The sequence below is a fragment of the Limanda limanda genome, chromosome 16 (genome assembly GCF_963576545.1).
Source record: "Limanda limanda chromosome 16, fLimLim1.1, whole genome shotgun sequence".
NCBI classification, from domain to species: domain Eukaryota; kingdom Metazoa; phylum Chordata; class Actinopteri; order Pleuronectiformes; family Pleuronectidae; genus Limanda; species Limanda limanda.
Window position 1 is genome coordinate 3,932,881 of NC_083651.1, and position 27,795 is coordinate 3,960,675.

General features: G+C 43.3%; 1 protein-coding gene across 1 annotated transcript in view; it reads right to left on the minus strand.

The window, feature by feature from the left end:
- col5a2a (collagen, type V, alpha 2a) overlaps positions 1–27,166 on the minus strand; it is a 35,407-nt gene extending 8,241 nt beyond the window's left edge. The window contains exons 1-36 of the mRNA XM_061088681.1: positions 26,977–27,166; positions 10,299–10,532; positions 9,270–9,289; positions 9,112–9,144; positions 8,971–9,003; positions 8,724–8,777; positions 7,823–7,915; positions 7,439–7,510; positions 6,100–6,144; positions 5,955–6,008; positions 5,822–5,875; positions 5,227–5,280; positions 5,069–5,122; positions 4,906–4,959; positions 4,744–4,788; positions 4,304–4,357; positions 4,109–4,153; positions 3,936–3,989; positions 3,632–3,730; positions 3,481–3,525; positions 3,295–3,393; positions 3,146–3,199; positions 2,856–2,963; positions 2,264–2,317; positions 2,054–2,152; positions 1,893–1,946; positions 1,667–1,765; positions 1,519–1,572; positions 1,296–1,349; positions 1,146–1,199; positions 982–1,035; positions 824–868; positions 641–739; positions 444–551; positions 279–332; positions 6–59 (exon numbers count right to left, since the gene is read on the minus strand). Coding sequence (XP_060944664.1) covers positions 6–59; positions 279–332; positions 444–551; positions 641–739; positions 824–868; positions 982–1,035; positions 1,146–1,199; positions 1,296–1,349; positions 1,519–1,572; positions 1,667–1,765; positions 1,893–1,946; positions 2,054–2,152; positions 2,264–2,317; positions 2,856–2,963; positions 3,146–3,199; positions 3,295–3,393; positions 3,481–3,525; positions 3,632–3,730; positions 3,936–3,989; positions 4,109–4,153; positions 4,304–4,357; positions 4,744–4,788; positions 4,906–4,959; positions 5,069–5,122; positions 5,227–5,280; positions 5,822–5,875; positions 5,955–6,008; positions 6,100–6,144; positions 7,439–7,510; positions 7,823–7,915; positions 8,724–8,777; positions 8,971–9,003; positions 9,112–9,144; positions 9,270–9,289; positions 10,299–10,532; positions 26,977–27,064 — 2,427 coding nt within the window. The 5' untranslated portion in view covers positions 27,065–27,166. The remainder of the gene's footprint in view (positions 1–5; positions 60–278; positions 333–443; positions 552–640; positions 740–823; positions 869–981; positions 1,036–1,145; positions 1,200–1,295; positions 1,350–1,518; positions 1,573–1,666; positions 1,766–1,892; positions 1,947–2,053; positions 2,153–2,263; positions 2,318–2,855; positions 2,964–3,145; positions 3,200–3,294; positions 3,394–3,480; positions 3,526–3,631; positions 3,731–3,935; positions 3,990–4,108; positions 4,154–4,303; positions 4,358–4,743; positions 4,789–4,905; positions 4,960–5,068; positions 5,123–5,226; positions 5,281–5,821; positions 5,876–5,954; positions 6,009–6,099; positions 6,145–7,438; positions 7,511–7,822; positions 7,916–8,723; positions 8,778–8,970; positions 9,004–9,111; positions 9,145–9,269; positions 9,290–10,298; positions 10,533–26,976) is intronic.
- Between the last annotated feature and the right edge of the window lie 629 nt (positions 27,167–27,795).

Consider the following 27,795-nt stretch of genomic DNA (forward strand, 5'->3'; position numbering starts at 1 on the left):
TGTACCTTCTCACCACTGGGTCCTGAAGATCCCACGGGGCCGACAGGACCTGGGGTCCCCTGTTGACAGAACAGAACTGTGGTTGGACATGTGGCTCATCGCTGTTACCAGGAGCCTGTGCTGACACATCTCCTTGAACAAGCTGATACAAGTCTCGGGTTTCCACTGATACATCATCCGTTGCAAAGTTCTTTCAGCCTCACAGAGGTATATTGAACTTGTGCGTTTGTTGGTTGAGCTGCGACTGTGTGTGTTTGAGTGAAAGATGTGTTTCTTACTCTTGCTCCGTCATTTCCAGGTGTGCCCTCTGATCCTTTCTCGCCAATTGCTCCCTATAAAGACAGCAAAATAAACATGTTATCTTCAAGGTACATTGGTGCTGTTATTTGGAGTAAACGCTATGAAACAAATGTCGTGAGCAATATTAATAATGGCAAACTTACTCTGTCTCCTTTAGGTCCTGAAGGACCAGAGATGCCTCTCTCTCCTGGCATCCCCTGCAGACCTGGAGGACCCGCATCACCAAGTGCACCAGCAGGACCAGGGCTTCCCTTCGAAGACAAACACCAAAGGTTTGAGGTTTTGTTTTTGTTTTGTTATGTTTTTTTAATCCGTCATGGTTGTGCTGCTGCAACAGTACCTTTGGTCCATCTGGACCGGGTGCACCAGGGATTCCTTTGGGTCCCTGCAGACCGTTTGGCCCCAGGTCTCCTCTCTCACCAGGAATTCCACGCTCTCCCTGGAGAAATAAATATCATAAATCTCTGACGGTTCAGAGACACTGTGAATTTCAGATTAACTCAGATTGAAGGATGTCACTCACCCTTGGTCCAGTTTGACCCACAGAGCCAAGCTCTCCAGGAATACCCTGAAAATCACAAACATCCGTATTATGTCAGTCATTTGTGTCACTTTGAATGAATAAAACATGGACTGGGACACTAAATTAATGTGTTTAATAAAAGCTTCTATTACACTTACTTCATCACCTGGTTTCCCAGATTCTCCAGGAGGGCCTTGGTTTCCAGGCAGACCCTGAAGAACACAAAGGAACATTTAACCAGGGCCATGAGAGCACGTCTGCAGCAGAGTCTGATGTCTGCAGGTTTCTTATATTTCATCTCCAGCAAAATACAATCTCGTACCTGGAACCCATTCACACCTGGAGGTCCTTGCTCTCCTCTTTCTCCTGCAACACCCTGTGAGAAAGAACATATAAGACATAAGTCACTGTTACTTTTTTAAAGCAGGGATATAAACATACAATCGATTTAAATGGGAAAGCAAACACTTACAGCCGGCCCGGCGGGACCAGCAGGGCCAACTTCTCCATCTTTTCCTGGTGGACCCTGAGAACAAAGTGACAGAGATGTGATTAATACATATTCATCAAAACCAGCTCAAGTGACTGAACGTGTCAACAGCAGATACATATCAACAGATTTCATGATCCGCTCACTACTCACGGATCTATAATTGTCCATATGTGAGAGAAATGAGGTGAGGCACAATACTCACTCTTTGACCCGACACTCCAGCAGATCCCTGTTCACCTGTCTTTCCTGGATCACCCTTTCAAAGTAAAACATATTTCAGAATGAGGACGATGACGTGACTGATCAGACTGTCTGTTAATGTAAAGTGTTGAGTGAGTCAGCAGCCTTACATTGAAGCCCTTAGGACCTGGAACTCCCATGGTTCCTGCTGGGCCTCTGTTTCCAATGGACCCTGCAGGGCCCGGACGACCATCCTCACCTGCGGCTCCCTAAGAAAGAAGCAAACATCACTGTGACTTCACTGAATTTGTCCTCTTCAAGATAACCTGGAGTTATTATAATTAATATATCACATTTTACACTATGTCCAATGACTCTTTTGTTATGAGCACTTACCAGCGGTCCTGGCTTGCCTTCTGCCCCCTGGACTCCAGGAGTGCCAGTAAGACCCTTTGGAAAAAGAAATCAAATATGTTACTCAAGTATGTTGTGGAGACAGATATCATGGATGAACAGATAGTCCAGCTCAAAGGGAAAATGCCAAGTTCCAGTGTTACCCTTGCTCCTGGCAGACCAGGTTCTCCTGTACGACCAGGGTCTCCTACGGAGGCTTTGGGTCCTGGGGGTCCAGATGTGCCACGATCTCCTACAGCACCCTACAGAAAAAGATACAAAGATGATTAATCCATGCTGATGTTAGTATTTCCATGTGTGTTATACTGCAGTAAACCAACCGATAGAAACAGTGAATGTAAAATATATTGTACCTTAGGTCCTGGGAGCCCATCAGCACCGGGGAATCCTCTGTTACCGGGACCTCCCTACGAGACACGTCAACCAGTTACACACTGCATCATAGTCACAAAGAAAGCTGGTTACAACTGTGTTTAATAGGATCGTTAAAGTAAAGAACACATTGTTCCTTAAATATAGAAGCTGAATCTAGATCCATAAGACCAAATGTTCTGTGTTCTATCACAGAGACAATGGGCCGACACAGCAGAGACAGATCAGGACAAATGAGGTCAGTCGCTCGTCGCGGGAGATTCAGACTCTCCAGTCGGTCTAATTTCTGGACTGTGGAAAGAAGCCAGAGCTCCAGGAGGAAACTACACAAAGACACACACACACAGTGCAAGGCCAAAGCTGACTGGGATTTTAACCCGGGACCACGTTTGCCAATATCCATGAGTCCTTATACTCTCTTCATAATTGGTATAATTTCAAATGTCCCAGACTAATCTCTTTCCCCTGTTTGCCAGATTACTGGTTCTGTATTTACTTCATTCCCCCCCAATGACCCCTGACCCGAAGTACAGCTCGGTCACTGTAACAGTAGGAGGCAAGACGCTGACTCACCCTCTCGCCAACAGGACCACCAGGGCCGACAGACCCGGCATCTCCACGTTGTCCTCGCTTTCCTTCCTCACCCTGAGGTCCGATCACACCCTGGGAGCCTGATGGACCCTAGAAACATGACACACAAAACCAGAGTACTCATGAAACCAAGAAACGAGACTTACACGCTCACTTCCTTATCTTGCATGTCTTTGTCAAAAGTTTACTAGTTTGACTTTTACTAGTATATTTAACTCTTCCAAATTATTTTTAATGTCTTAAATAGCAGAATCGAAACATTAGAAACTTACAGATTCTCCTTTGGGTCCAGCTTCTCCTTTAAATCCTCCAACACCAACATCTCCCTGTAACACAATCATTCAACAATGTTTAGTCAGGATTAAAAAAAAACTACAGTGACCAGAACTTTCAACATTTTCCAGACTTGAATCCACGTTACCAGTTGTCCTTTGATACCAGGCTGACCGGTGCTTCCCTGAGGTCCTGGTGGGCCGGAAGGTCCAAGATGGCCGCCATTACCTTGTGGACCAAGATTTCCCTGTGAAGAGTAATCAGTCATTCAGTCATGTTGCATGTGAGCTTCATGAATATATACACAATGGGATTTAAGTAACTGTTTACATACCACTGGTCCTTTGGCACCGGGACCACCGTCGGTACCCACGGGTCCCTAGGAGAAACAGAAGTTTTTTGATTAGATCATCAATTCAGAGCACTGACTATCCTTACAATCTTCCATTAGTGATGTGTCAGTGTATGTAAAGCAAGAGATTTACCCCCATGCCGGCTGGTCCAGCTCTACCCAGATGACCTGTCTCTCCTCTCTGTCCTTGTGGGCCCTCAGGACCCCGGACTCCTGTGGGACCAGGTTGTCCCTACGGAAAACAATCACGTATCACAATTAAACGTCACAATGACATGTCTGGCTTTGAATATATTGTCTACAGTCTATGTATATGCTTTCGATAATAATTTATACAAGTAAGAAAACAAAAGTATTCACTGTTAATCGTCCAATAATTAAAGGAGAGCATTGAGTGTTTACTGCAGATGAAGGACGAGAGCTATCTCTGTACTCGCCTTCATTCCTGGGGTTCCTGGATATCCAGGGGGGCCACTGAGACCCAGGGGACCCTGGGAAATAAACAGAAGTGAAAACCAGAGTTTAATAAAGAACCAAAAAGTCTGATGATGATGTCATGCTACATATTTAAGTATAAAATCAATTTGTAACAGAGTGAACGCTGACTTACCATTGGACCAATTTTTCCAACGTTACCAGGAGGCCCACGTTTACCCTAGAAGACAAAGACTGTTCACTTGGATGCATGAATCCCTGAGATGTTGTGACCCTGTGAGGGACGAGCTCGACAAAGAGACAATACTAGACAACAACATGGATATTAGAGGCGTTAAAGAAAATAAGTAATACAGTGATATCATCTTACAGCGATGCCGCCGGGTCCAGAGCGCCCTCTCTCTCCCGGCATCCCAGCAGGACCCTGCAGTGACACACACACACACACACACACACACACACACACACACACACACACACACACACACACACACACACACACACACACACACACACACACACACACACACACACACACACACACACACACACAAACACACACACAGTGATCAATTATAGCTGTCCCCCATTCAGTGTTTATGTTTAAGGTGAGTAAGTTCAGAGGGTTTTTTGTATTTAGTATTTAGATACAACCTTGTCTCATTCGAGATAAGAGCAGAAGGTAAACAACAGAGTGCTGTAGTCCACTCTCATTCATGATAAACTTTTATCATTTGTTAGGGCTGCCCCAGTCAAACTTGGGATATCTTTAAAAAATAAAGCAACTTTAACTCTCAGAATATAACTTACCATGGGTCCAGGTCCTCCCAGTGGACCAGAGGGTCCTGTGGAACCCTAGAAAACCAGAGACAACAGATTGTTGTGGTTACAGAGCAGACACACAACATATTTTATATCATACAACTAAGCCGTCAATCATTCAACCCATCAATCAAAGGGAGAGACTGTTACCTTGGATCCAACTGTTCCAGTTTCACCTTTTTGGCCTATAATTCCACCGTGACCCTGATAACAAGGAGAACAAACATCATTGTTGTGTTTAATGAGACAGAATGAAGAACATGCACCATTCAAGCTTGTTTCATAAGAAAAGTGCTGGACAACTTGTACTCACTTTGTGACCCTTCAGTCCAGGAGGCCCTGGAGTACCAGGAAATCCTCTGGAACCCTACAATGTGTGCACATGAAAACCATTATCAGTTATATCCAGAAAGCATAGACCAGAAACAGGAGGTTACACCCGTTGCATGATCATTGTGGAGGAGAACTTACTGCTGATCCGGTGAATCCACTTTCTCCAGGGTTTCCTGACTTGCCAGCTTCTCCCTGTGTGAAGAAATTAACCAGATTGAAATGAATGTCAGTGAAACACACGTCAGATTTATTCTCTCCAGTTTAATGTTAGGGAAAAAGTGTTTTTTACGACATAATGCAGTTGGAATCCAGGATGTGTGGAACTGGAGCTTTATACTGCAGCTGGGTTTTGTCTACACTGTTCTTAATACAATCTGCCTCTGCTTGTGTTTGGTTTGGAAACACAGGCACAATTACTGACTTCTTGTGGAAACCAAATCCTTTCATTGCACAGTTTTCATGACCCTGTCACCGAAATGAAGTCTTTTATTCTCTTTCACTAACCCATGAAAGACAAAGCATGAAATGGATCCTTGAAAAGTGTTTGGATTTAAAGGTGTGGTTACATCAACACTACACTTTGAAGGCTCAGATCCTGTTTGTGTCTCAAGCAGCTTTTTAAACTCTGGTGAATATGAATTAGCTGATTATTATTTAAAAAAAATGCTGTGGGTTATTTGTTCGTAAGAAGGAAGATGGTTTAGTTTCCCTGAGTTTCACGTGTCATACTTACGTCTTCACCTGGTTTCCCTGGAGGGCCCTCAGGTCCCCTTTGACCAGATGGACCCTGAGACACAACAACACAGTTACTAACACTCACATGAATGCTTTAAATCACGCAAATCACGAGAAGACTTATGTTGTACCATATGTCCTGGATCTCCAACTTCTCCAGGAGGCCCCTGTGGTCCAGCATGACCCTAAAAGAAAAAAACATTCAAATATGAACAGGAATCAAATCAGCACTGAAGAATGATCAGTGGTTTCTGTGCAGCGGTCGTCGGGACTTACAGGCGTTCCGTTGGGTCCAGCTGGTCCTCGTGCTCCGGCTTCTCCCTGAAACCAACACCACCAGAAATCAAACAATGGACAGAATTCAACCTTCCACAACAACACGTGTGTGCACATGTGCATACAAACACACACACATCTACTCCAATATACTCGCCTTCATAGTGATTAAGTTAAACGAGGGACATGGATTGAATTCTAAAGTCTGACAAAGCTGTGTTGATGTGTATTAGCGATATTTTATTATGCTGTTGCAGCTAATAAAACATTTTATGAATAATATGAAATGATACAATATTGTTTAACTCTAAATAAATAGTTGTTTTACACTAATATATTATTCATGTAAACACAGACAAATGTGCATTATCCCATTTTAGGGAATAAGTTCTGCCCTCGGCTTCGTGAGCTCAGACATTGTCCAATATGTTGATAAATCAATCTGAAATCAGAAGCTGACAAGCTATAAAACAAACAAAAATATGGTTTATGTTCTTCCACAGATATGAGTTTAAATTATGTTAAGTTCAATCAATACAAGCTCTTAATTTACTGCGCACGACAACATTTCCAATTCCTCAGCATGAGGCATTTTGAAGTTTTCAGGGAAAATGTTCTACAATATCAATCACTTCCTGCATTAGATCCAGAAATCTGGAAGAGGATTGTGTTTGTATAAGTTTATATATGAGGTATATACTGTATATTAAGCAGAGGTTTTACTTCAACAAGCTACATGTGGGAAAACAACCCAATATGCATGTTTAAAGAAACACTTCAGGTGTTCATCACAAGTTCTACACAAAGCTGTACAATGTTGTATTATGTATTATAGATGATAGAAAAGAGAGCATGGGTTAAGTGGACAGAGATAGTCTAACAGAGAAATGCATCATGGGAAATGTAGTATCCAATGAGTTTAGTAACTTGACTGACAGGTTATCTGAAGTTGTGTCAGTGACTGTTTTACATCTGAGGTGAAACATTCAATTGATGGAATATCTCCTCAATTCTAAATCACTATATCAAGTAAAGTAGAAATGTGAAATTGTAGAATTCTTTACAATCTCATAAAACATATTGAACCCCCTTTCTCCTCAGAGCCCTGGTTAAAAACAGATTAAATAGGTACTGGCAGCCAGTGCACAAATGTGACACTGTCCCATTGGGCTGTTCTTAATTACCAGCCGGTCACTGTTTTCTGCCAAAGCTACACACAGAGAAAAAACATTTTTTCACACAGCTAGATTTAAAAAGATGTCTCCTTTTTCTGGATAAGCGGTTTATAAAACACAGAGAGACGAGGACACTGGCTCATAGGACGCTGACGTCTTCTTACCCTGGAGCCGGTCATCATGCCCTGGGGAGCCGACTTCCCATCGAACCCAGAGGCCATCTGGGATCCCAGACCCTGCAGGTGGAGCACACACACTTCATCTTAGCTGAACTCTATTTAATCACAATGAATTTGCCATTAACAAGTGGCAGTAAATTATGTAAACCAAACATGTAAGTTTGATTTAATAATACCATGTGTGCCTGTTCTCTGCATAAATATGATTTAACATCCCAACATGAACAGTGGTGGGTGCTGACATCCTAGGAGCATTTCATCATGTGTGTAGACCTCATATATGTAGTTTTGTGGTGGGAACAATAAGTTTGACGGCCGACACATGCATGAACTGTGGATGTACACGTGTGTGCTGCCTGCTGGACTCACTCCCGGGTGTGAGGGTGGTCCTGGAGGTCCGGCTTCACCAGGATTACCAGGGATACCAGGCTCTCCATCGTAGCCTGCAGAACCCCGAAGGCCCTGAGAAGCAGAAAACACACAATCGCTGCTGAGTCACTTGTTTTATTGCTCTGCTATTCTCAGTCTCACAACATTATTATTTTGTGGCTATGAAAAAACAACCTATTTTATTGTGTTAATTTAAATTATTTGATGACTCAATTAGCGTTGCTAGGATACGTTGCTTTTGGTTGCTATGCAGCGTGAATCCAGTTTGACAGAAATGATGCAGATTAATTTCTGTAGCCGTGCAGGAAGGAAACTGTTGGTTATGTTCCAATAAATCAACCTAAAATGCTGAACTCGACCGGAATGCGACTGTGGGGGGGGCTCGTTCATTCATCACCCTGCTACACTTCTGCTTGGTCAGCACATAATACATCAAACTTTCCACTTTACATTACATTCTGAGTCTTGGTCTTTTGCCCTTGAGCGGAGAAAAAACTATTTTTTAATAGAGCAGTGTTTTTATTTTCACTTTGAGTGAAGAGCAGCAGAATCATTCTCATGACCTCTGTGTGATCAGGGGTCAGAGGTCATGTGACGGACTGAGACTCATGAAGAGAGACTCAGATGGACTTAGAGGACAAGACGCTTCATTTGAATCTTTTTTAATTTGTTTGGTTAGCAATAAACAATCATCATTATGTCAGTCTGCATATTGTCAAGGCAAACAAACTGCAAACAAACCCACTCTTAATATTACATTGCATTTGTTATATTATATGCTGTACTGTAATATATCCCTTCGAAAAAATGCTGAAATACAATTTGAAAGATATATAATGTTACACGTTATGTTGTGTGGACAGTATAGGAAGTGACATACAGGCCGTCCTTTGTTTCCTCGTTGTCCTCTGTCTCCTGGAGAGCCGGGAGGTCCCTGTTGTAAATCAATAAAAAAGACAAAATGATTACATATCACAACAATGTCAACAATGACTTTCTCTTGTTAAGGTGGGTCTCCTTTAAGTTCTGCAGGAGGTAATTGTCCTCTCATGCCATCTAGTGTCTATTCAGGTAGTTGAGCATTCACAGGCAAAACCCGAGAGACATTCTCAAGAAACAACTCTCACCATCGCTCCAGGACGACCTCTGATACCAGTGACCTGCAGGGAATTATAAAAAAGAAAGAAAACAGTTAGATTCTGATTTAAGATTGTTTAAGGGATGATTAGAAAGCCTGTTTTAAAGGTTTATAATTAACAAACACTCACGAGTGGGACATCTCCGGGTTCACCCTTCTGACCCTGAACAAGCAGAAGCAGAACGAGAAATAATAAACTTTTAAAAAACTTACATCACACAGTTGTAATAACATCACTTAAATTGTTCAAAAAGCAGAAATATCCAAAGTGATAAAGCTGTGACCAACCTTATAGACCCGGTCTCCACCTGCATTAACAGAAAAACATCAAAATAAATCTCATTATTCATTCAACCACATTCACATCGTGACTGCATAGTGACCCAGTTACAGAGAGAATCACTAAGCAGGTCAGACAAGGTAAACAAAGGCTAACCAGTCATTTAACACCATCGATCTGATGTCACTCATTCTGAGCGAGTGAGGGCAGCGGCCTGATAATGGACCGAGAGTTGTTCACTGGTTCTGACACGTAAATGGATCCAGTCCCTTATGATGCGGTTTCTGTTTTTATTGCTTTACTTCAGGGGTTTTCAACTGGTTTTGTCCCAGGGACCACCATTCTGACTTGAAAGTAATACGTGTATGTGCGTGCATGCATGTGGATAGAAGGAAATTTTAACATTTAGTTTTCCATGTTGGTTTTATATATTTGTTTCTCAACCAGCGAACGTGGTAAAGTTGACTGTTAATGCAATTAATAGTTTTGGCTATTATGCCAAATTATTTTTTCTTATTACAAAGTATTTGTATTTACCTCTTTTGTTTTATTTAATATTTTCATTATTAATTTTGCCCTTTTGGGCCTTCTTTTTTGGGAAAATAACAATAACCATCATACAAACTACATCTCCAAGACTTCCTGAGAGTTTTTCTACCTAGTTCAAATGCATCTACCTTTAACACGAATGCACAGGGGAAAACTACTGGCAGTTTCTAGCCCCAAGCCGGTTCAAGGTTCCCCTCATCACCTTTATATTATTTTAGAAATTTTTCTTATTTTAGATATTTTTCATGATATTCAAGAGTAATCTGGAAATGTGTTGAAATATCATAGCAAATTTCGTGGACCCCCTGCAATGCTGTCACGGACCACCAAGGGGCCGCGGACCCCCGGTTGAAAACCCCTGCTTTACTTATTTCAAAGCTTGTGTGTGAGGACATGTAATGTGACCTCCCCTCTACAACTAGAATCCATTCCTTTGAACAGACAGTGTTTGTTTCCTTCAGGTGATGAATAACCAACTGCTCACCCACCCAAAGTGCCGGTTCCGCCCCCGGTTCCTCCGGTGCTGGTGGAGCCGGTCTCACACACCGGGCAGCACTCGCCGTCCGGGATCGCCACCTTGTCACAGTTGGTCACGTCATCGCACTGGATCTCATCGCACAGGACGGCGCCGCTGTCGCACACACAGATCCGGCATGGCTCGGGCTTCCAGATGTCCCTGTTGGTGTACACCTGGCCGTCGGCCGTGCAGCTCAGGTCATCTCCTGGAACAGATGGGGAAACACTTTTAGTTTATCAGATTTGTGTCAGTTAATTAAAAGCAAACCGAGAAAACCTGTTTTTTCCATTATGATCCTTTTAAGGCTTAAACCAATTAACCCGGACATGAACTGAGACCTTTAGTCCAAGTGTCCACATGCAGAGAATAAACCACACGTGTCTGAATCCTTTAAAAAGACAAACAAAGAGTAAAGTAGCTCTGCTTTCTGTTCAGGGGCTGAGGCCTGAACTAACATGTCCCTACAGCCTCTGGAAATTAATCTATTTAATCCTCCTCCCAGCAGCTGCCTCGAGGGAACCAGTCACTGAGTCACTGTCCTCTGAGTTAACACTGCAGGGGTTTATAAGGTAGATATAATGCTGTATACAACATGTATATTCTGAGTGCACCGTGCATTTCAGAGAGTGATATTCTGCACAAAGACTGAGACAATCCAGATCTGGAGTTTACTGTAAGTCTCCAGTGGTTAGACATGAGATCATCTCCTCCAGAGGCAGCGTCTCCAAAGAACTTGACACATGTTCAAAAGACAAAACCCTGCAACCACCGACTGTCTCTCCCAGACGTCTCATTCACCAGTTTGTGTTTGAAACGTTTTACCCTCAATGTGCACCGAGAAAATCTGTCTGACTTTAAACGGGATCCGAGTCCACATCTGTCACATCTGCAGACAGGAGGCTCCGAGGCCTTCACCTGTTCCCATTGCAAACAGCAGGTGGCAGCTCCGAGCTTCACACAGGTGAGGCAGGTTGGTGTCCAGCCACTAAACCAGAAGCTGCAGAGCAGAACCTGACAGCTGATGGTTCATAGAAGTGGGTTTTGTCCACAGAGAACCACATGGAGGAGAACTCAGACTCAAACCTGTGGTGGAAACCTCACTCGCCTCAGTCTGCACTGTGGAGAAGGTGCTTATAGTGAGACCTTTAGACAAGCATGTGACAGAGAGTAGATATAACCTGTGAAATAAACTTTAAGACGTATATTGATCATGAATGTTGATGCACTTGATTGAGCAGCTCTCAGGGAAATTAAACAGATCACTAAGAATAGTTGTACATGAGAGATGTGGAAGATACACACGTACACAACTCAACAAAGGGGCTAAGCAAACACAAACAAGTGTTCATAAAACATAACTGAAACATTATCTCCTACAGAGCACTATGTGTGGTATCAAGGCTGATTAGTTCAACGAGAAAAGTTATGTGTGCAAAACTTTGCGTCAAATTCCCAAAATTGATTATCAAGGAGTTGCAGCATGAAACAAATATTTCTAATGCCAGAATATGTTCACGATTGATAATAATTTACATGTGAAAGATTTTTCACTTTGGCTTCCTCCATTGGAAATAACAAAAACAATATGTGGTAGAGAGTAATTCACCCTAAACGTCTAATATGCAGTGATGAGGTCAAGGGTCCCAATGTGTGAAACTTAATAAAAGAGGAGACACAATAAGACTCTTGGTACAAGATCAGATAAAGTGAATATGAATGTTAATCTACATTTAAACTCTCCTTAAAAAGATGAGACATTGGGTCGTCATCTAATTAAAAGAGGAAACTCGAGGTTTCTACAGATGCATCATGTGATCAGACACTTTACGCTCATTACATCTGATCCCACAAAAATCTGTTGAGGTCAAACACACAAACCACATTTCTTTTTCACATCATTTTTAGTTCATTCAAAAATCTCTCAACTTGAGAACTAAGTCGTTTAAATATCATGTTTCCTAATCAACATAAAATATTCATCAAATCAACATCAAAAACTTTTAAAACTTTCTCTCCACTGTCTCCACACATTGAAGTTCAAAGCTTCCTGGTGTTTTCATCTGGCCTCGGTTTGGACTCCCGTTATAAACGATAAGAAAACAAAACAACAATCACACAGAGTTGTTGCTGCGACTGTAAACTCCCCTGGACCCACAACAGAGGCTCTTCATTGTGTTATCTGTGTTGGCTGAGGAGCCTTTATCTGTGTGTGTACTTCAGCAGATCCACCTGGATGTTCTCACTCGCTCTTGTTCTGTCGGCCGCAAAAGTATTTTACGATTCTTCAAAACACGACATATTCCAGATTCCTGAGTTGTGGCCATTTTAATAAAAATCGGATCCAGAAATCTGGGTAACAAGAGTTGTGCGTTTCACGTGATTTGTGCGGCGGCCATTTTGAAAACACTTCACACACCTCAACACCTCTTCAGCTGCAGGGCGATTTTTTCCCTTGATGGATTTTTTAAGGGATTTGTTGCGAGAGTTTGAAATTTACTGGAAGAGAAGTGTGTTTTTTTTTTTCCGGAGCCTTAAAAACGCACCGCAAGCCTCCGAGGGGGGGGTGGGGTGGGGGGGGGATGCTCACTCTTTCCTCTCCTCTCCTCTCGGGCTAATTCATCGCAGGCTCCACACTTTATTTCCACAGACGCCGTACGAGCCACAGTTCAAATCGTGACAGCGGTGAAAAGGCATTCCCCCCCCCAACCACCCACCCACCCACCCCCCCCACCCTGGCTGCTGGACTTTCCACCAGTCAGCGAAGTGGTGGGCCGACTGGTTTCCTCTCCTGGTTTTTTAAAAACACGGGGTCTGGAGCTCTGGGACATGACTCATGTGTCTGCTCTGCTCAGATCACTTCATCAGATAACGGAGAAGCCAGCCTCCTCTGTGAGGTCATCGGGGGGGGGGGACAATGCCACAGATGTGATGTAGCTGGCAGATGTGAGGAGGTAAAAAAAAAAAAGGAAAGAAAAGTGGGTAGTTTATGGATTTTCCTTGGCTAATATGGAAATACTCACAGAGCGTTTGGGGAGAATCAATTGCAGCCAGAAGTTTTTTTTGGGGTGGGGTGGGGGGGGGGTGTGTGTTATAAAATGACCTTATGGAAACAATGAGTCATTTTTAAACTGGATCTCTCATTTCCTGTGCGAGCCCGAAAACCCACAGCTTCCATCGGACTCATACTCAGTAAAAGATAGAGACCATCAGAGAGAGCTGAGATCACTGAGGTTCCTTCTCCTCTTCTGAACCTTCTCTTCATCTCACCGAGGGAAACCGGCCACAGCAGCACGGGTGATGGCGTGAGGAGCAAGCGGCCTGAGACCAGATGAGTTACAGCTGCTGAGTGGGGGTGGGATCGGCAGCTGCTGCTCGGCGTGGCGTCCAAACTAAAGCCGTCCATAAACCGGCCACAAACATCACCGGCCTTCGCCCTATTAGCCTCGAGCCTGAGTGGTTATGGGTCAACAGTGAGGACGCCGGTCACCTCAACACGTCAACACGTCGTCTTCCTTCATATTTTAGAGAAGAGTTGATTAATGTGGCAGTAGAAACCTAGATGTTAAATATCCATAAACATTAACCATATTAGAATTATCCATTTTTAAAGTTAAATTAGCTGTGGGAAGGAACTCAGCAGAACAGCATTAAAAAATAATAGTTATTGTTATTATTAGACCTGAGCCTGAGTGGTTATGGGTCAACAGTGAGGACGCCGGTCGCCTCAACACGTCAACATGGTGTCTTCCTTTCAAAAGGGGAGTCGACTCCCTCCTGTTAGCCGCCGCCCCCTGCTGGCGTCTCCAGTGAGGATCTTAATCTGTCAGAATAACACATCCCTGTCTGTTCAATACTCGCGTTACGTTGACAGGGCTTGAAATCAGAAAGAGAGCGATCCAGTTTGAACACGCTCTTCACCTCGGCTGCCACTTACACAGCTCAGTATCTCCAGGGAAAGGGGGGAGGAAGGGGGGGGGGTGGTAGGAAGCTCAGGCCAGGAAAAGTTGAACTGAATAAGCAGATCTCTGATTGCATGTGGAGGCTTTTTTTCTCCAACGGGTCCTCCTCCCGAAGAGGCTAAACCACAGTTATGATCTGTTCCCATCACATGATCAGCCCGGGGAGGATTGTGGTAACCCCCCCCCCTCTCCATGCACCCCCAACCCCCCCTCTCGCCTCTCGCCTCTCGCCTCCATCTATTCTCCTGCTGGACTCTCTGCTTCCTCTCGCTTTGGATCTGATTCATTTCCATTTGTCTGCATGGATATTTTAGAGAAGAGCTGGTAAACGCAGCCGTACAAACCCTCATGTTAAATATCCACATAACATGAACCATCTAAGAATTATATATATATATATATATATATTTTTTTTTTTTATATTCTTTATTTTTTTTTTGACAGTTGTTTACAAAAACTTACATCAGCTGTCAACCTTTTTCAAAATTGGGTAACTTTGTACATTTTGGGAGAGGTACATGTAGACAATAATCACAGATCAGTAGAGAAAAACAAATAAATGAATAAAAACAAGCCGAATAAAAAACAACAACATGTTAGAAGAAATATCTTTTTTAAAGTTAAATTAGCTGTGGGAAGGAACTCGGCAGAACAGCATTAAAAAATAATAATTGCCCCTTGACGGCTGAGACAACAGTTTATGAGTGATTTATGATAAAGTCCCAACTGAATAATATGCTGTGATTACAGAATTAGAAAAACATAAGCTGCTGCTATGGAAACGTGAGCTACTGAAGATCTTAATGCCAAAAGCTTGACCCTGGTTGGTTCTGCCTGAGGCCGTCACCGAGCTGGGGGTCAAAGTTCAACACCAGGGCGGCCTCTTCCCCTTCAGGCATGAAACCAGTCAGACAAGATCTGTGCTTCTGCTGCAGCACAGAACAGGATCTGTCTTCATGAGGAATATTCTTCTGGCTTGTCTCATACTCTGTTCTGTTCATGTTACTCTGCAACAACACATACGCTCTTTGGATTTATTTAGTTTTCTGGATCGGAGCAGAAATCTGACAGCAACGAGACAAAGCTCATCTCCAGATTGTCTCACAATTCACTAGGACTGTAAACACCGATGTTTATATCATCACAATCCAGTTTGATGTTCCACTTCTTAAACCTTGAACATCCACGGTTAAGTCGCTATTTTCATCTGTCATATGATATTTGCAGCTTTTCGATTTGAAACAAGTTCCTGGTCAAACATATGCTTTTCACATCCAGTGCACAAGCCCTTTGAGACAAACTGTAATTTGGGCCATTCAAATAAAATCTGATTGATTGACGACATCGATCAAACTAAATAAAAAAAAACACATTTCACCAGATGTGAACAGCGTGCTGGAACCTGACTGTCATCACAGGAGAAGATGGTGTTTCCACAAAAACAATCCACGCACATAATCAGTGCAACCAAATTATGCTGCCTAAGCATTTCCCATCATTCTCTAATCACCCCTGATAATATAAATGTGTTGATTAACCACATGCCGTTTGGCTGGTTCATGTGAGAGCAGGTATGCAAGTGAAAGGAAAATGGGTGACGTCAGATGTTCCAGTTTACCAGAGCCGAGCGGTAACGTATACAAGGGGTCCGAGCTCCCTGGGGTCCGACATCAACAGAGCGAGCGGCCAGATGTGAAAGATAAACTCTGGATTCTCTGTTCACAGAGGAACTGGGAGTAAAAGTCTCTTCCAGCACAATATGTTCAAGCTGCTCGATAGGAAAAATGACAAAGGAGAGATACTGCACGAGCATTAGTGTGTTTCACTTAGAATCTGACTCTGCTGCTGCAGCAAATACATTTATTTATACCTGTTATATATGTTAAAAAGGTTAATTATGAATAAAATGCAATTAATTTACAACAAATCTGTAATTAAAAGGGTTCAAGGGAAGTTTTTCCCTGCCTCTGTGGACACGTTACATTCATGGTGTAAGATCAGAAAGGAACTAAATTAATTTTATAGAGTCAGAAAGTCCAAAGAAAGTGTGTTTTGTAGATTATCCAGAGTACAAGGGACGCTTTTCTTAAAAAATAAAAACCCACCAGACAGCTAATAAAGTTCCACTAAACTTTCAAAACTCAGACAGAAAATTGAATCAGTTATTGCTGAAGTCATCTGTTTGCCTTTTTGATTGCCACCCCCCCCTCCACCTCCACCCCCTCCCACTAGTCCCACCGTCTCTCTGTGATCATGTGGGAGAACACGAGCATAATCACAGACGCTTGTTGATGAAGGTTGTTGCATCAACACAAAGTGATCATCATTTCCTCAGAGCAGGGTTGTGGCTTTTTTTTTCTGTCTGTAAATCAGCCTCACACTCATCAGACAAACACACTCTCGTGCACTAAACAACACACAACCAAATATGAAATAAGTTCGAGTTAAAAATGCAGCAAAAGCAACATTTTGACTCAAGATCTTCATCTCAAATATTTTGACGAGATGCAAAGTGCACAAATGTTAACTTGACCTAATTGCATATTTAGTAGTATTTAGGAAATGGTACAAAGATGGATCAAAATGCTGCTCTGCAATGTCAATACTATAAAAATAGATGTTCTGCATTAACATTGTTGTATCATAAGCAAAAAAAAACATTATTCATGTCTTTCGCAGAAAAGGCTCCAGAGGATGAAGACTTACTGTTTGCATTCTGTGTTTTTTCTTTTAATTCATCAACTCCTTTTCTTTTTATTACGTGTTCTTATTTTGTATAAAACTAAAACTATGAGAGTTTTTTAATATATTTTATGGGTTTTTCATCGCAAAAAAACAACACGACACACTGTATAAGTGTAGCACCATATGGTCACAGTTTAAAGGATTTGGAATATATTCCTAACCACTGACTTGCTGACCTGTGAGAGTCAAAGAATGGACGGCACATGTTGGGCCAGTGTCATTCCTGAGGTGGGGAAGGTCTCGGACGGGTTTTATGAGGCGTCCTGGATCGGTGGCGAGGAGAAAGACCCGAAGGCGGGAGGATTTATTGCCTCCACATTTTGTCTGACCTGCGTTGCTACAGCAGTTTAAGGATACTGCAAAAATCTGCTCCTCAAACCAGATGGCGCCCGGAGGCTCTTTCTTCTAGATCCCTCTTTTTCTTTCACGTTGTGTCTTCTCATATCCTCGTCAAAGCTCCTTCCATCCTCCTTCCTTTTGTCCTGATCCCTATCAAAGCACGCGGTCACCTTCTTGACTTCTCTCCCTCACGCTCCTCTCGCTCCTCTCCCTCCTCCCTTCCTTGTTCTCCTTTCTGCTTTTCCTCGTCTCGTGTGCTTATACACGATCAACAGCAATTATGTCGCTGCCTCTCTTTTGTTATTTTAAAGGCTCGGGGAAATGATGCAGCTGCTCGGCCATGAAACCGACGTACTCTGTGTTCTATGAACCTCACATCAGGCAGAGGATGTTTCCCATAAATATTTACATTTGCAACTGGACTGCACATTTACGAGGTCATAAGCTTTACATTATCTATACTTCCATTAAGTGGTGAGATTTAGCCGGTTCTCTTATTCTGAAAAAAGAAAACAGGTCCATTCAATCATGTCCCTTGAGTTCTTTAAAGGTTAAACCTGTTGTTTACTCATTCACTTTTATATTGCTTAAAATAATAGAATTTATTCGACATTACATTTCACAACCTCTTCATCAAAAGAGGTTTGAGAGAATAAAAACAGGTGAGGGAGTAGATTCAGGGATCGGCGCCACAACATCCTGCAAAACATTTCCAAAGCAGAAACTAAACCCTTGATTCGTCCAACACACTTTCATGTTTGAAAAATTGATTTACAGAAATGCAGCTGTGTCTCCGTTCCGAAGCTCAAACACAGAGCTCACGTTATAAAGACGCTTCTGTGAGCAGAGACCGAATCTGAGGAGGAAAAACGTGTCTGGGCAGATGTTTGCTTGATTTGGAGCGAGCCCAGTATCATCTGCAAAATGGAAACCATGACTTAACTCCAGGTGAACCACATCAGCTCGTCTCCCACCTGCCAGAGTTATTCATTATTACTGAGCTCCACTAGAAACATGGAGGGAAAGACGCTCGGGTGGTTTCCAGTGACTCTCGCTGCAGGTACGAAGCACGGAGGAATCTGCATGACTCACTGGTATCTGAAGCCAAACAGAGGCTATTAATATTATCTGGAGAGAACACTGCAGATATCTGAGCAAGGGGGGGCCTGAAAGTCGACACTGCCTGTGTGGCCCCCTGTGGTGACATCAGTCAGGCCTGAAGCCTCAGGGGACACACGCTATATATCACTTTCCCTTTAAATGCTAAATGAAAGTCATTGAAGTTTTCTGCAACCTGCATTTTGTAAAAGCTGGGGACAGAGACCGAGGGGATGAGGTCAGAGGTCGTGCACTGTTCAGTCTCGTGAGGTCAGTCGGGCCTGGTTAAGAACTGGACAAGGTTTAACCTGTGAATATCACTGATTGCAGAATAATTATTAAATTAGATAAGAGATATTGTGTTAACTTTGACAGAAATTGCAGCATTTTAATGCCAATGATGCACAAACATATTTGAGGTAGTTTAGAAACTGGTTCTCCATTTCATAAACTGTCCACTAGAGGGCACTGACAAATTTACATTTACTCAGAACTTGCGTGTATCACAGTTGTTTATCTGTGTTTATATAATATATTAAAACTTAGCAAATATAAATCTTTCTCATCCTTTGTTTTATTGTTAACTTCTCAAATAATATGAATATCAGTAAAATCCACAAAATCCAAACAGCAGATATCGCAATATCTGTGACAAACAAAGTAAAAACTACAAATAAAGTTCCTTAATCTTTCCTAATGTGATATAAGTCTGAGTATAAAGCCCATATTATTAACCCAGACAGTAGACTTTCACATTAAGAGCACATTTTAATGGACCTAAGCTTCAGTTTATCACTTTCTGATCTCTACTGAGTTAACTTTTGCTGCAGTGATTTTATTCCTTCCAGGGTTGATCAACAGAGGCTTCATCTTAAAGGCTGGGATGCAGCTGCCTTCAATTTAGGTTTGTCTCAAATAAACGTCTCCTCAAAAGACACTGTTAAATGTGTCTGGGCCACTTGTTAGAGACTTTTGAAAAGATCCGCCCATGAAACGACATATTACTTAATTAAGCTTCATGTTATGAAGTGAATAACGTCCAAAGTTAATTGTAATAAAATCTACTTCAAAGTCTCTCTCTCTCTCTCTCACACACACACACACACACAGACACTTACAGACGGACCCAGATTTCTCTAATGTGAGAAGTGTGATGTGTGCAGCTCGATATTGGACATATATTGTTTTACAGAATATAATGCAGCCAAAGAAGTTGGAAGTTTAGAAAAAGAAATAGTAAAAAAACAAATATGTGATCAAATGTATTTGTATTCCCAGGGTAACTTCAGAGCAAAACATTGACATATGTATACACACACACACACACACACTTTGTTGTTGTGTAATCAGATAATATCTGTCTCATATCTGCCCAAACATCCACTATCGTTCAGTCTCTAATGAAGTGAATATATTCCAACCCACGACTCGACATTGTGGCAGGAAAGCAGTGAAACACAACTGTAGCTGAGAGCATTCTTATAAAGTCCAGCGTGCCAAGCAGGGGGGGGGGTTATGTCTTGCAGATGTGTCGCAGTTTGTTTGCACTAACTCCTCCTCTCTATCAGTAACAGCTGCATTCTTTATTCAACATGTCATCAGCAGCTGTGAGAGCCTCTTCAATGCTGAAGAGAAGAAAATGTGTTTCTCCACTGAAACACCAACGCCTGAGAGTTTTCTTAATTCCGTGGCTGCACAAAAGGCGAGAATAACATCAAATCAAGCTTTGTTCCTCTGTTTTGATGTGGTGTGTGTCTTATCTTTTGGATAACAGCGAGCTGCAGAGCCAAAACATGCACTCTATCAGAGGAAATTCCACTTTGACATGACTTCCTGTGCTGGAGTGGGACCAGTGTTCTGCCGAGTGAGGGGATATTTCCCTGGTAGACATGTACCAATGTGCCCAGTGGGCTTCCCTCACTTCTTCCACTCCCTTTCACATTCTCACTCTTGTTTTTTCTCCCATTCTGGATTCCAGCTCTTATCCACTGTTCCTCCTCCTCCTCCTCTTTTCTCTCACACCCCTGTGCTCTTCCTCCTCTGATCTTCATCTGCTTCTCCTTCCTCTTCATCCCTCAAACCAGTAGTTAAAAAAACAGGATCATATTTTTTTCTCCTTTCCTAGCCTTAGTGTGTTAAAAGCTAATACCAGGTCACATCAGTGGCTCCAAACAAGAAGAGGAGAAGGTAAAATATAAATCAAGACTCCCAGCCTGTACTTAGAGCTGTAACTCAGCCCAGGTAAATAAATACAGGCATGTTGCACACCACAGTTTAAAGCTGATGTGGAACTGAAGCCTGATATGAACAGTAATACACGGTTATTCTGCCGGAAGCTTTTTCCTTAGGTAAACGAATGGGGCTGTGCTTTTATTCTGAAGTATGTTTAATGAGTGTTTTCAGTTGAAGTGCTGCCTGTGTATAGTCTCAATGTAAGTGAGCAGTAAGTCACCGAGCTGGAATTTGGATTTCTTGCTCTCTCGGTTGAAACGTTTAGAACTTTACAAGATGTAGAAACAACGAAAGGTTGGAGAAGTGCAGACGCTTGAATTCCAACTCAAGCTTTTTCCAAATAGTTAAGTCGGGCTCTTTCAGACACTTCTCTGCTGCAGCAGCCGTTCATCCACCCGGTGACATCATGGAGGTCGGATGGCAGCCGTGAGTCACCGGCTTCAAGCAGCGGTTCCACATGTCATTTGTCGAATGTGAGAAGTGTCTGTTTTGGGGAACAGTGAGTGGACGGAGCAGCACAGACTCACATTGTGTTGCAACGAATTCACAGAATATCTGACTTTCCTGCGGGATGTTTTTAAAGCCGTCACGTAGCAACCTCTATGAAATGTTCATAGATGTTAATTTTCACTTAACAGACGATGATCCAATTAAACAAAAGTATTTATAAGACCTAGAATCTCCTCACCTCATTTATAACATGTGATTTCTCTGCTCCTCAAGCTCATCCATGTGTCGGCCTTGCAAACGAGATGAGTGGGATTGGTGAAGACATTTCAAGAAACATCATACTCGCTGCTGATGTGTTGGCAGTGATGCAGAGAGGAGACGCCAGCTCTCCGTCTACTGGCGTCTCCACTCAGTTTAATATCTCTCCCCCTGAACATGAGCATGTTCTATGGGAGACCTTGGTACATTCATTATATCTCAAATCCTCACCGCTTCCAGACTTTGAATCCATTCAACTGGCTGAAAGAATATTCAGCACATAAACAAAAACCTTCCCAAAGAACCAGACAAATATAAGATCATGCCATGCAACACCCTGCAGTAATCTGATTACTACCAGCAGCAGGACCACCTGGATGCAAAAAGTAGCTCAAGGTCCTTTCCTGCACTTAAGGCATTTCCCTGTTAAGTCAATCAGCTGTCCAACAAGTTGTTAAGGGCCTAAACATAATCTCACACCACATTGCTAACCACCCCCCGGTCGCCCACCAACACCCATGTAGCTCCGCTGGTTCAGCCTCACGAGTCGTAATACAGCAACCGAGTCCACAACGTAGAATTTAGGCTGCAGCCCAACATGCAATTATGGCCGCCGGTCACCAGACTGTGGTGTAGAGACAAGTAGGTGTCCCAGGGTTTATGAGGTGATACACCAATAAGAAAGCTGCATCTACAAATGTAGAGGTCACTCATACAAATTATCTATTATGACGTACTTTTTAATAACTGATGATGGAACTCTTCTTTGTTTAATTTGAAAATCCACTCAGCAGCCAGTGTAATCTAATTTGCTGAATCATCACCTAGTCCTAACCTCGTCACCAGGTCTCGTGAAATTGGACGATTTGAAATTGTCACCGGGGGGGCGACTGGGAACATGTGGGGGGGGGAGGTGGTGCCACATTAGACTCAGACCTGCCAACCTACAGAAAGCTCCAGAGGCCTAAAGTCAACCTGGAAAGAAACTACAAGCAGCTGCACAAACACTCAGGCTCCTCAGAAGCAGGAACATGATGACAGGCATGTTTGCCTTCCTGGCACTCAGGGATGGACAATATTACTTTTTAACAGTTAAGACAAATCACGTGAGCCTTCGTCCGATGACAAGAATCAATCAGTGACTTTAGGGATGACTCAAGACTCCGACAGCACTTCTATGAGGAGTGTCGACTGACAGAAGACAGAAGAAAGAAAGAGAACTCGGGTAGTTCATGATGAAATCACATTTTAGGCTTCAGCTTCAGTCCAGCTACTAAAACACTGGATCCTATATTTCCCACAATGCAACTGAGTATCACCTTTAGACCCTCCCTGCCTGATACATGCTGACTTGAGTCTGTAATATAACCCTGATGATGTCATCAGCCTTGTTTTCCCTGGGCGACCCTTGAGCAGAAAGTCCAGGAGGAGGAGGAGGAGGACTGAAGCGAAGAAGGAAAACAGAAGGATGGAGAGTCGTGCATCACTTCTCTGTCATCATGAGAAACCTGAGACCTCCGGACAATAAGATGGAGACAGAGGGACAGAGACAGAGACAGAGGGACCTCAGGGAGACACGGCTACAAGCGTCCATCACCTGCTCCCAGACGGACGAGATGGGACGTCTCTGCAGCTCAGACATGAACCTGATTGGCTGAGCTGCATCTGTAATACATATCACTGTTTACACTGCCCTCAGGTAACCTGGCAACTACATGTGACATCATCCACTTGGTTACTAGGGGACCCTGCAGCCCTTTGCACATGTGTATCTTATATTCTTATTGTGCAGCTTTTAGTATTTTTTTGTAGTATTTACTTCTTTACGAGTATTAACTTCCTTCTTCCTGCCTGTGTGTTGTGCAGCTGTAACAAAGAAACGTCCCTGCGGCTGTCAATAAAGTTTTTTTCAGATTGTAACATTTTTCCACTCAGTTTCTCCTCCTGACAAGTAAATTGAATGTGAACCTTATGTGTGTGGGACATTTTGAATGTTTTTCGTCTCGGCATAGATGGGACACAACACATTTAACTCTAAATCAACTGGAGTTAGTTTAATCTACTCGTTTACAAAACGTCCGAGTGGGAGCTCTGGCACTTTTTCAGTCAGAATGACATTAAGACAATTAGAGCGGCTTGGGAAACCCGGCCCCTGGTGTCATCCTCCCACACGGACCCGGCCGAGAGGATCACAGGGGAAGACCGGTGGGGAAGTGCCAATCAAGCAGTGGGAAGAAACCTGACAGACAGGAGGAGCCGTAATTGCACGGCTGAGGAACAAATAGTTACTTTAACTTGAACCTGTGGAGGTGTTCGGGGGGGCGGGGGGGGGGGGGGGGGGTTGTCTGCTCTCAGGCTGTTGAGGAGGAACCGAGAGCTCCGGTCCCCTGAGAGGAATATGGACTCGCTAGGTCTTACATCACCTTCCAATTATCTTGAAGGCTAAAGCTTTTTATTTTATGTTTTTCTCAATATATTTCCCCAATACTGCCAAAGCAACTATTTTAACATCTGGAAATCATCCCCTCCCCACACCCACACCCGGCGCCTCCATTTGCTGACTGCAATAATTTGCTTTACAAGTAGTTCCCATGGAGCAGTCCTCACAGGCCTGTGCCACCCGGACGTCCCAGGTCCAGACGCTTCACACCAGACACCTGATGGGATCCGGGTCGGGTTCAGAGTCCGGGACCGAGTGAGATCTCGTGAGCACGACCCTCTGTTTTAACCGTGGAGGGAAAGAGGCGTGTAATCAAGTCATAGCTCAAAAATGCAGCATGTGTTTCCAATCAGATCCGTCTGTGGACCTGGTTGAATTCACATGTTTGGACGTTTGGGCTTTGGTAGAAAACAGCCCATTTGCTGCAATGTCAGTGATGTGGCAACAACAACTGGAAGCAATTTAGGGAGAGAGACAGAGTGAGCTAGTGTAGCTTTTGTTGATTTGGATTCTTTTTTTCCTCTCAGTGAGGGAGAACTTTTCACCAAGTAGATTTGCGATGGCTATCAAATAAACCCTGTGACCATTGGGACCAATGCAACTCTGCCAACGAATCCCAGTGAGCTGCTGGTTTCACAGAGACTGAGCGTTAGTGGCTTTGATGTCAGGCGCTAAGAGGCATCTTTGAAGATGTTTTACAGCTATGGAGGAATAATGGTTAAACACACACACACACACACACACACACACACACACACACACACACACTCAGGCCTGAATCTGTGTTTCAGCTCTGGGCACAGATTCGTGTTTTCATGTTATTGGCGTCAGTTTTCTATTGCAGCTTTTTTTTCCTTTTTCCATGTTCATATCCCGAAGCCTCACTCCTCACCTCAGCTTCTTCCACTGTACCGTGAGCTGCAGGTTTTGTTCGAGGGGCTGTTCTGTATTTTTATCCCATAATCTTCGCTGGCGTCACCATTTCCAATCGTGAGCTTTAACGTCTGCTGCTTGATCTCATTTGCCAACTTGTGTTCTTCTGCGAGCGAACTTTCCGCACATGTGCAGGCATGTGGCTTCGATCGAGACCCGTATCATTGCATTGAGCAGAGATTTGCAACATTTGCTATAAACATGTTTTCAGTCTCGAGGCTGCATATTTGATTTTTTTTCCGAATTCCAAAGCCCTCAGAAATCTGTCCAATGTTGCCATTGACCTCAGCAGAGACATTTTCCATTTGGGATCAGACTGAAAAATGTCGGGTTAAGACTTTTCTCAGAGTTCAATGTCTGCTTACAATATGGTTTCATTAAGATTCACCAATAGTCCATTCGAGTTCCCTATAAAAAGTAAAATGGCGCTCAACTGGTAATTGTAGCCATGACCACGTTAAGTTTTACTGGTTATTCTGGGGAGTTCCGGATACATTATATTCACAAAACTACACCAATTGCTAAAAAGTTGGACTGTAAAATGCCAGGAAGTCTGCACATCAAAAACCCTTCCAGTTACACACACACACACACACACACACACACACACAAGAACATTGTCTCGAAAGACTCTGGTGAACCACATTTTCCCTGACTCTACAAAATCCACCAACTTTCCACTGTTTGTATTCGGTGGAGATGCAATCACCTCACCCACCACCACTGTTCCATGGAAAGAAGCAGGATCACTGAGGCTGCTTCTCCTGAACAAACATGGACTCAGACTGTTTCCCAACAAGAGCAGATTTTAACTCAGCGGCTAACAACTCTTGTTCTACTCAACACCAACATGAGTTAATTCCCCCGACCTCGTGTCAGAGCAGCAGGATGATGTAGAGGTCGCTGGAGTTACAGCTTGTTTCCAGGAAATATAAAAGAGGTTTAAATCAGTGTCTGTTCCAGTGCTTCTCGAATGGAAGCAACAAGAATAGACTTTAATAATTTCTTCTGCACAGTTTGAGACACATTATGGGCTCTGTGTTTCATTCACCACCAGGTGGCGCTATATCCGATCCCTTCTATCACACAACTGTCTATGCACGTTGTACTTAAAGAGTAAAGCCAACTCATTTTAGTTAATGAAATAATGAGAGAAGTTAAATTATCCAGAGGGGAGAAATGTCTTAAAAATAATAAACAGCTCTGTCTTTGCTGCACTGCTCAAACTCCAAGTCCAATAAACCCCCCCCCGGGCTCAGTGTGGGCCATGACATCATACATGTAGAAACAACACAGTCCCTGTGACGACACAGGACATCAAACACCCCGGTAGAGGGAAAAGAAAGCAAGGTTCAAGTAAAACAAGAACACTGAGGTTCCAGAGCTCTGTGTTTCCAGCTGAAGACATCAGGACGCTCTCAGGAACTCAGAGCGACCAACAGCATCTCATGTCTCCTCACATCTGTCCTGCATTAGCCAGCAGCCTGTGTTCCCTCAGAGAGGCGCGAGAGCTCCGTGGTCGAATTCTTTTAGCAGATGTACAATGTAGAGCGAATGAGGAGGAGGGGTGGGGGGGGTAACACTTAATGAATGTTTCCAAAGTGCTGGAGCGGAGCTGGAGCGCATGTAGAAACCACCAAGGTGCTGGTTTCCCCTTCTCTGTGCCTGAAGGTGACATCACCTGCGATCACTGACAGATGTTCACCGGACTGTTTCCTCAGGACAAATCGTGGATAATCACAGCCGAGCTACTCTCATCTTCTTCTTCTTCTTCTTCTTCTGTAAACCGCTCTTCAATGACCAAGTAGGGTTCGTCTCAAACCCAGACAATAGAGATGCAACTTCTCTTGTTCTGCGTTGTTTCTACATGAATTTAATGCTGTCCAGTAGAATACAAGACATTGGACAATAAGGAGAATTAAGTTTGGAGAAATAAAACCAATATACAGTGTAGGAAATTAACAGAATAAGAATTATCCGAAGTAACTTTTTTCCCTTAATCAATAAAAAACACACTTTTAGGAGTCGCTGCTATAAATCACTTTAAACCACAGAGACAAACAAGAAACTTCTGCAACTAAAACACAACTTCTTCACACAACAAAGCCAACGATTGAGGTTTCAGCCAACTTCACACATGAGAACCAAACAGCAGAAAAGAAGAATGGGAGGGGGGGTGGGGGGGTTCCACTTACCACTGTTCGGGTCTTGACATGTAACAATCAGAACCTGGGCTACGGAGACCACCAGAAAAAGGAAAGTCCTTAAATGCACAGAGCTCATCGTGTCTTAGAAGAAAGACATGAGCCGTCCCGTGTGTGTGCAAAGAAAAAAAGCTCCCAAAAAAATTTAAAAGGTTCCCGAGGTTATCACTGCACCACCATGAGGACGAGAGTGCCTCTCCTTGTAAGCAGCGAGCAGACCCAGCCCAGACTGCGTGAGTGGCTTCTTTTTTTTTTGTGTAGTTACAGCTTTAAATGAGAAGAATGCTGGCTGGGCCTAATTTTCCTCCCCCCCCACCCCACCCCACCCCACCCACCCACCATCCCTCCCCTCTTTTGTCAGCCCTCTCCCATAACCATCCTCTCACAGGCTGTGTGGCTGTGGGAGAACTACACCCATGTTCACGAGTTCCTCAGAGTTTCCAGTGATTCCTTTCGAGTCTCGTGTCGCTCCCTTCAAAACGTGATCCGTCTTTAAACCTCAGAGCCACAGGACATAAAGAAGATGCCGGTGGAGAGATAAGGAAGAAGAAAGAAGAAGAAAGAAAACATGACTTTGCTTGTCCCAAGATGTCACTGGTTTCTCTGCCTCTCTTCAGAAGTGGTTGCTAAGTGAGATCATAAAAAGGCTGTTTTACTGCCGTCTGTGAGACACCGAACGGGAAACAGGGCAATTAAAAGCAAGAATAGAGTTTTATCACTCTATTGTTTTTGAGATGAGAAATTTGCAGTTTGGAAATTGGAGCACACGAGATTTGCTGGTCGATTCGTTTGCTTGTAGAATCGAAGGAA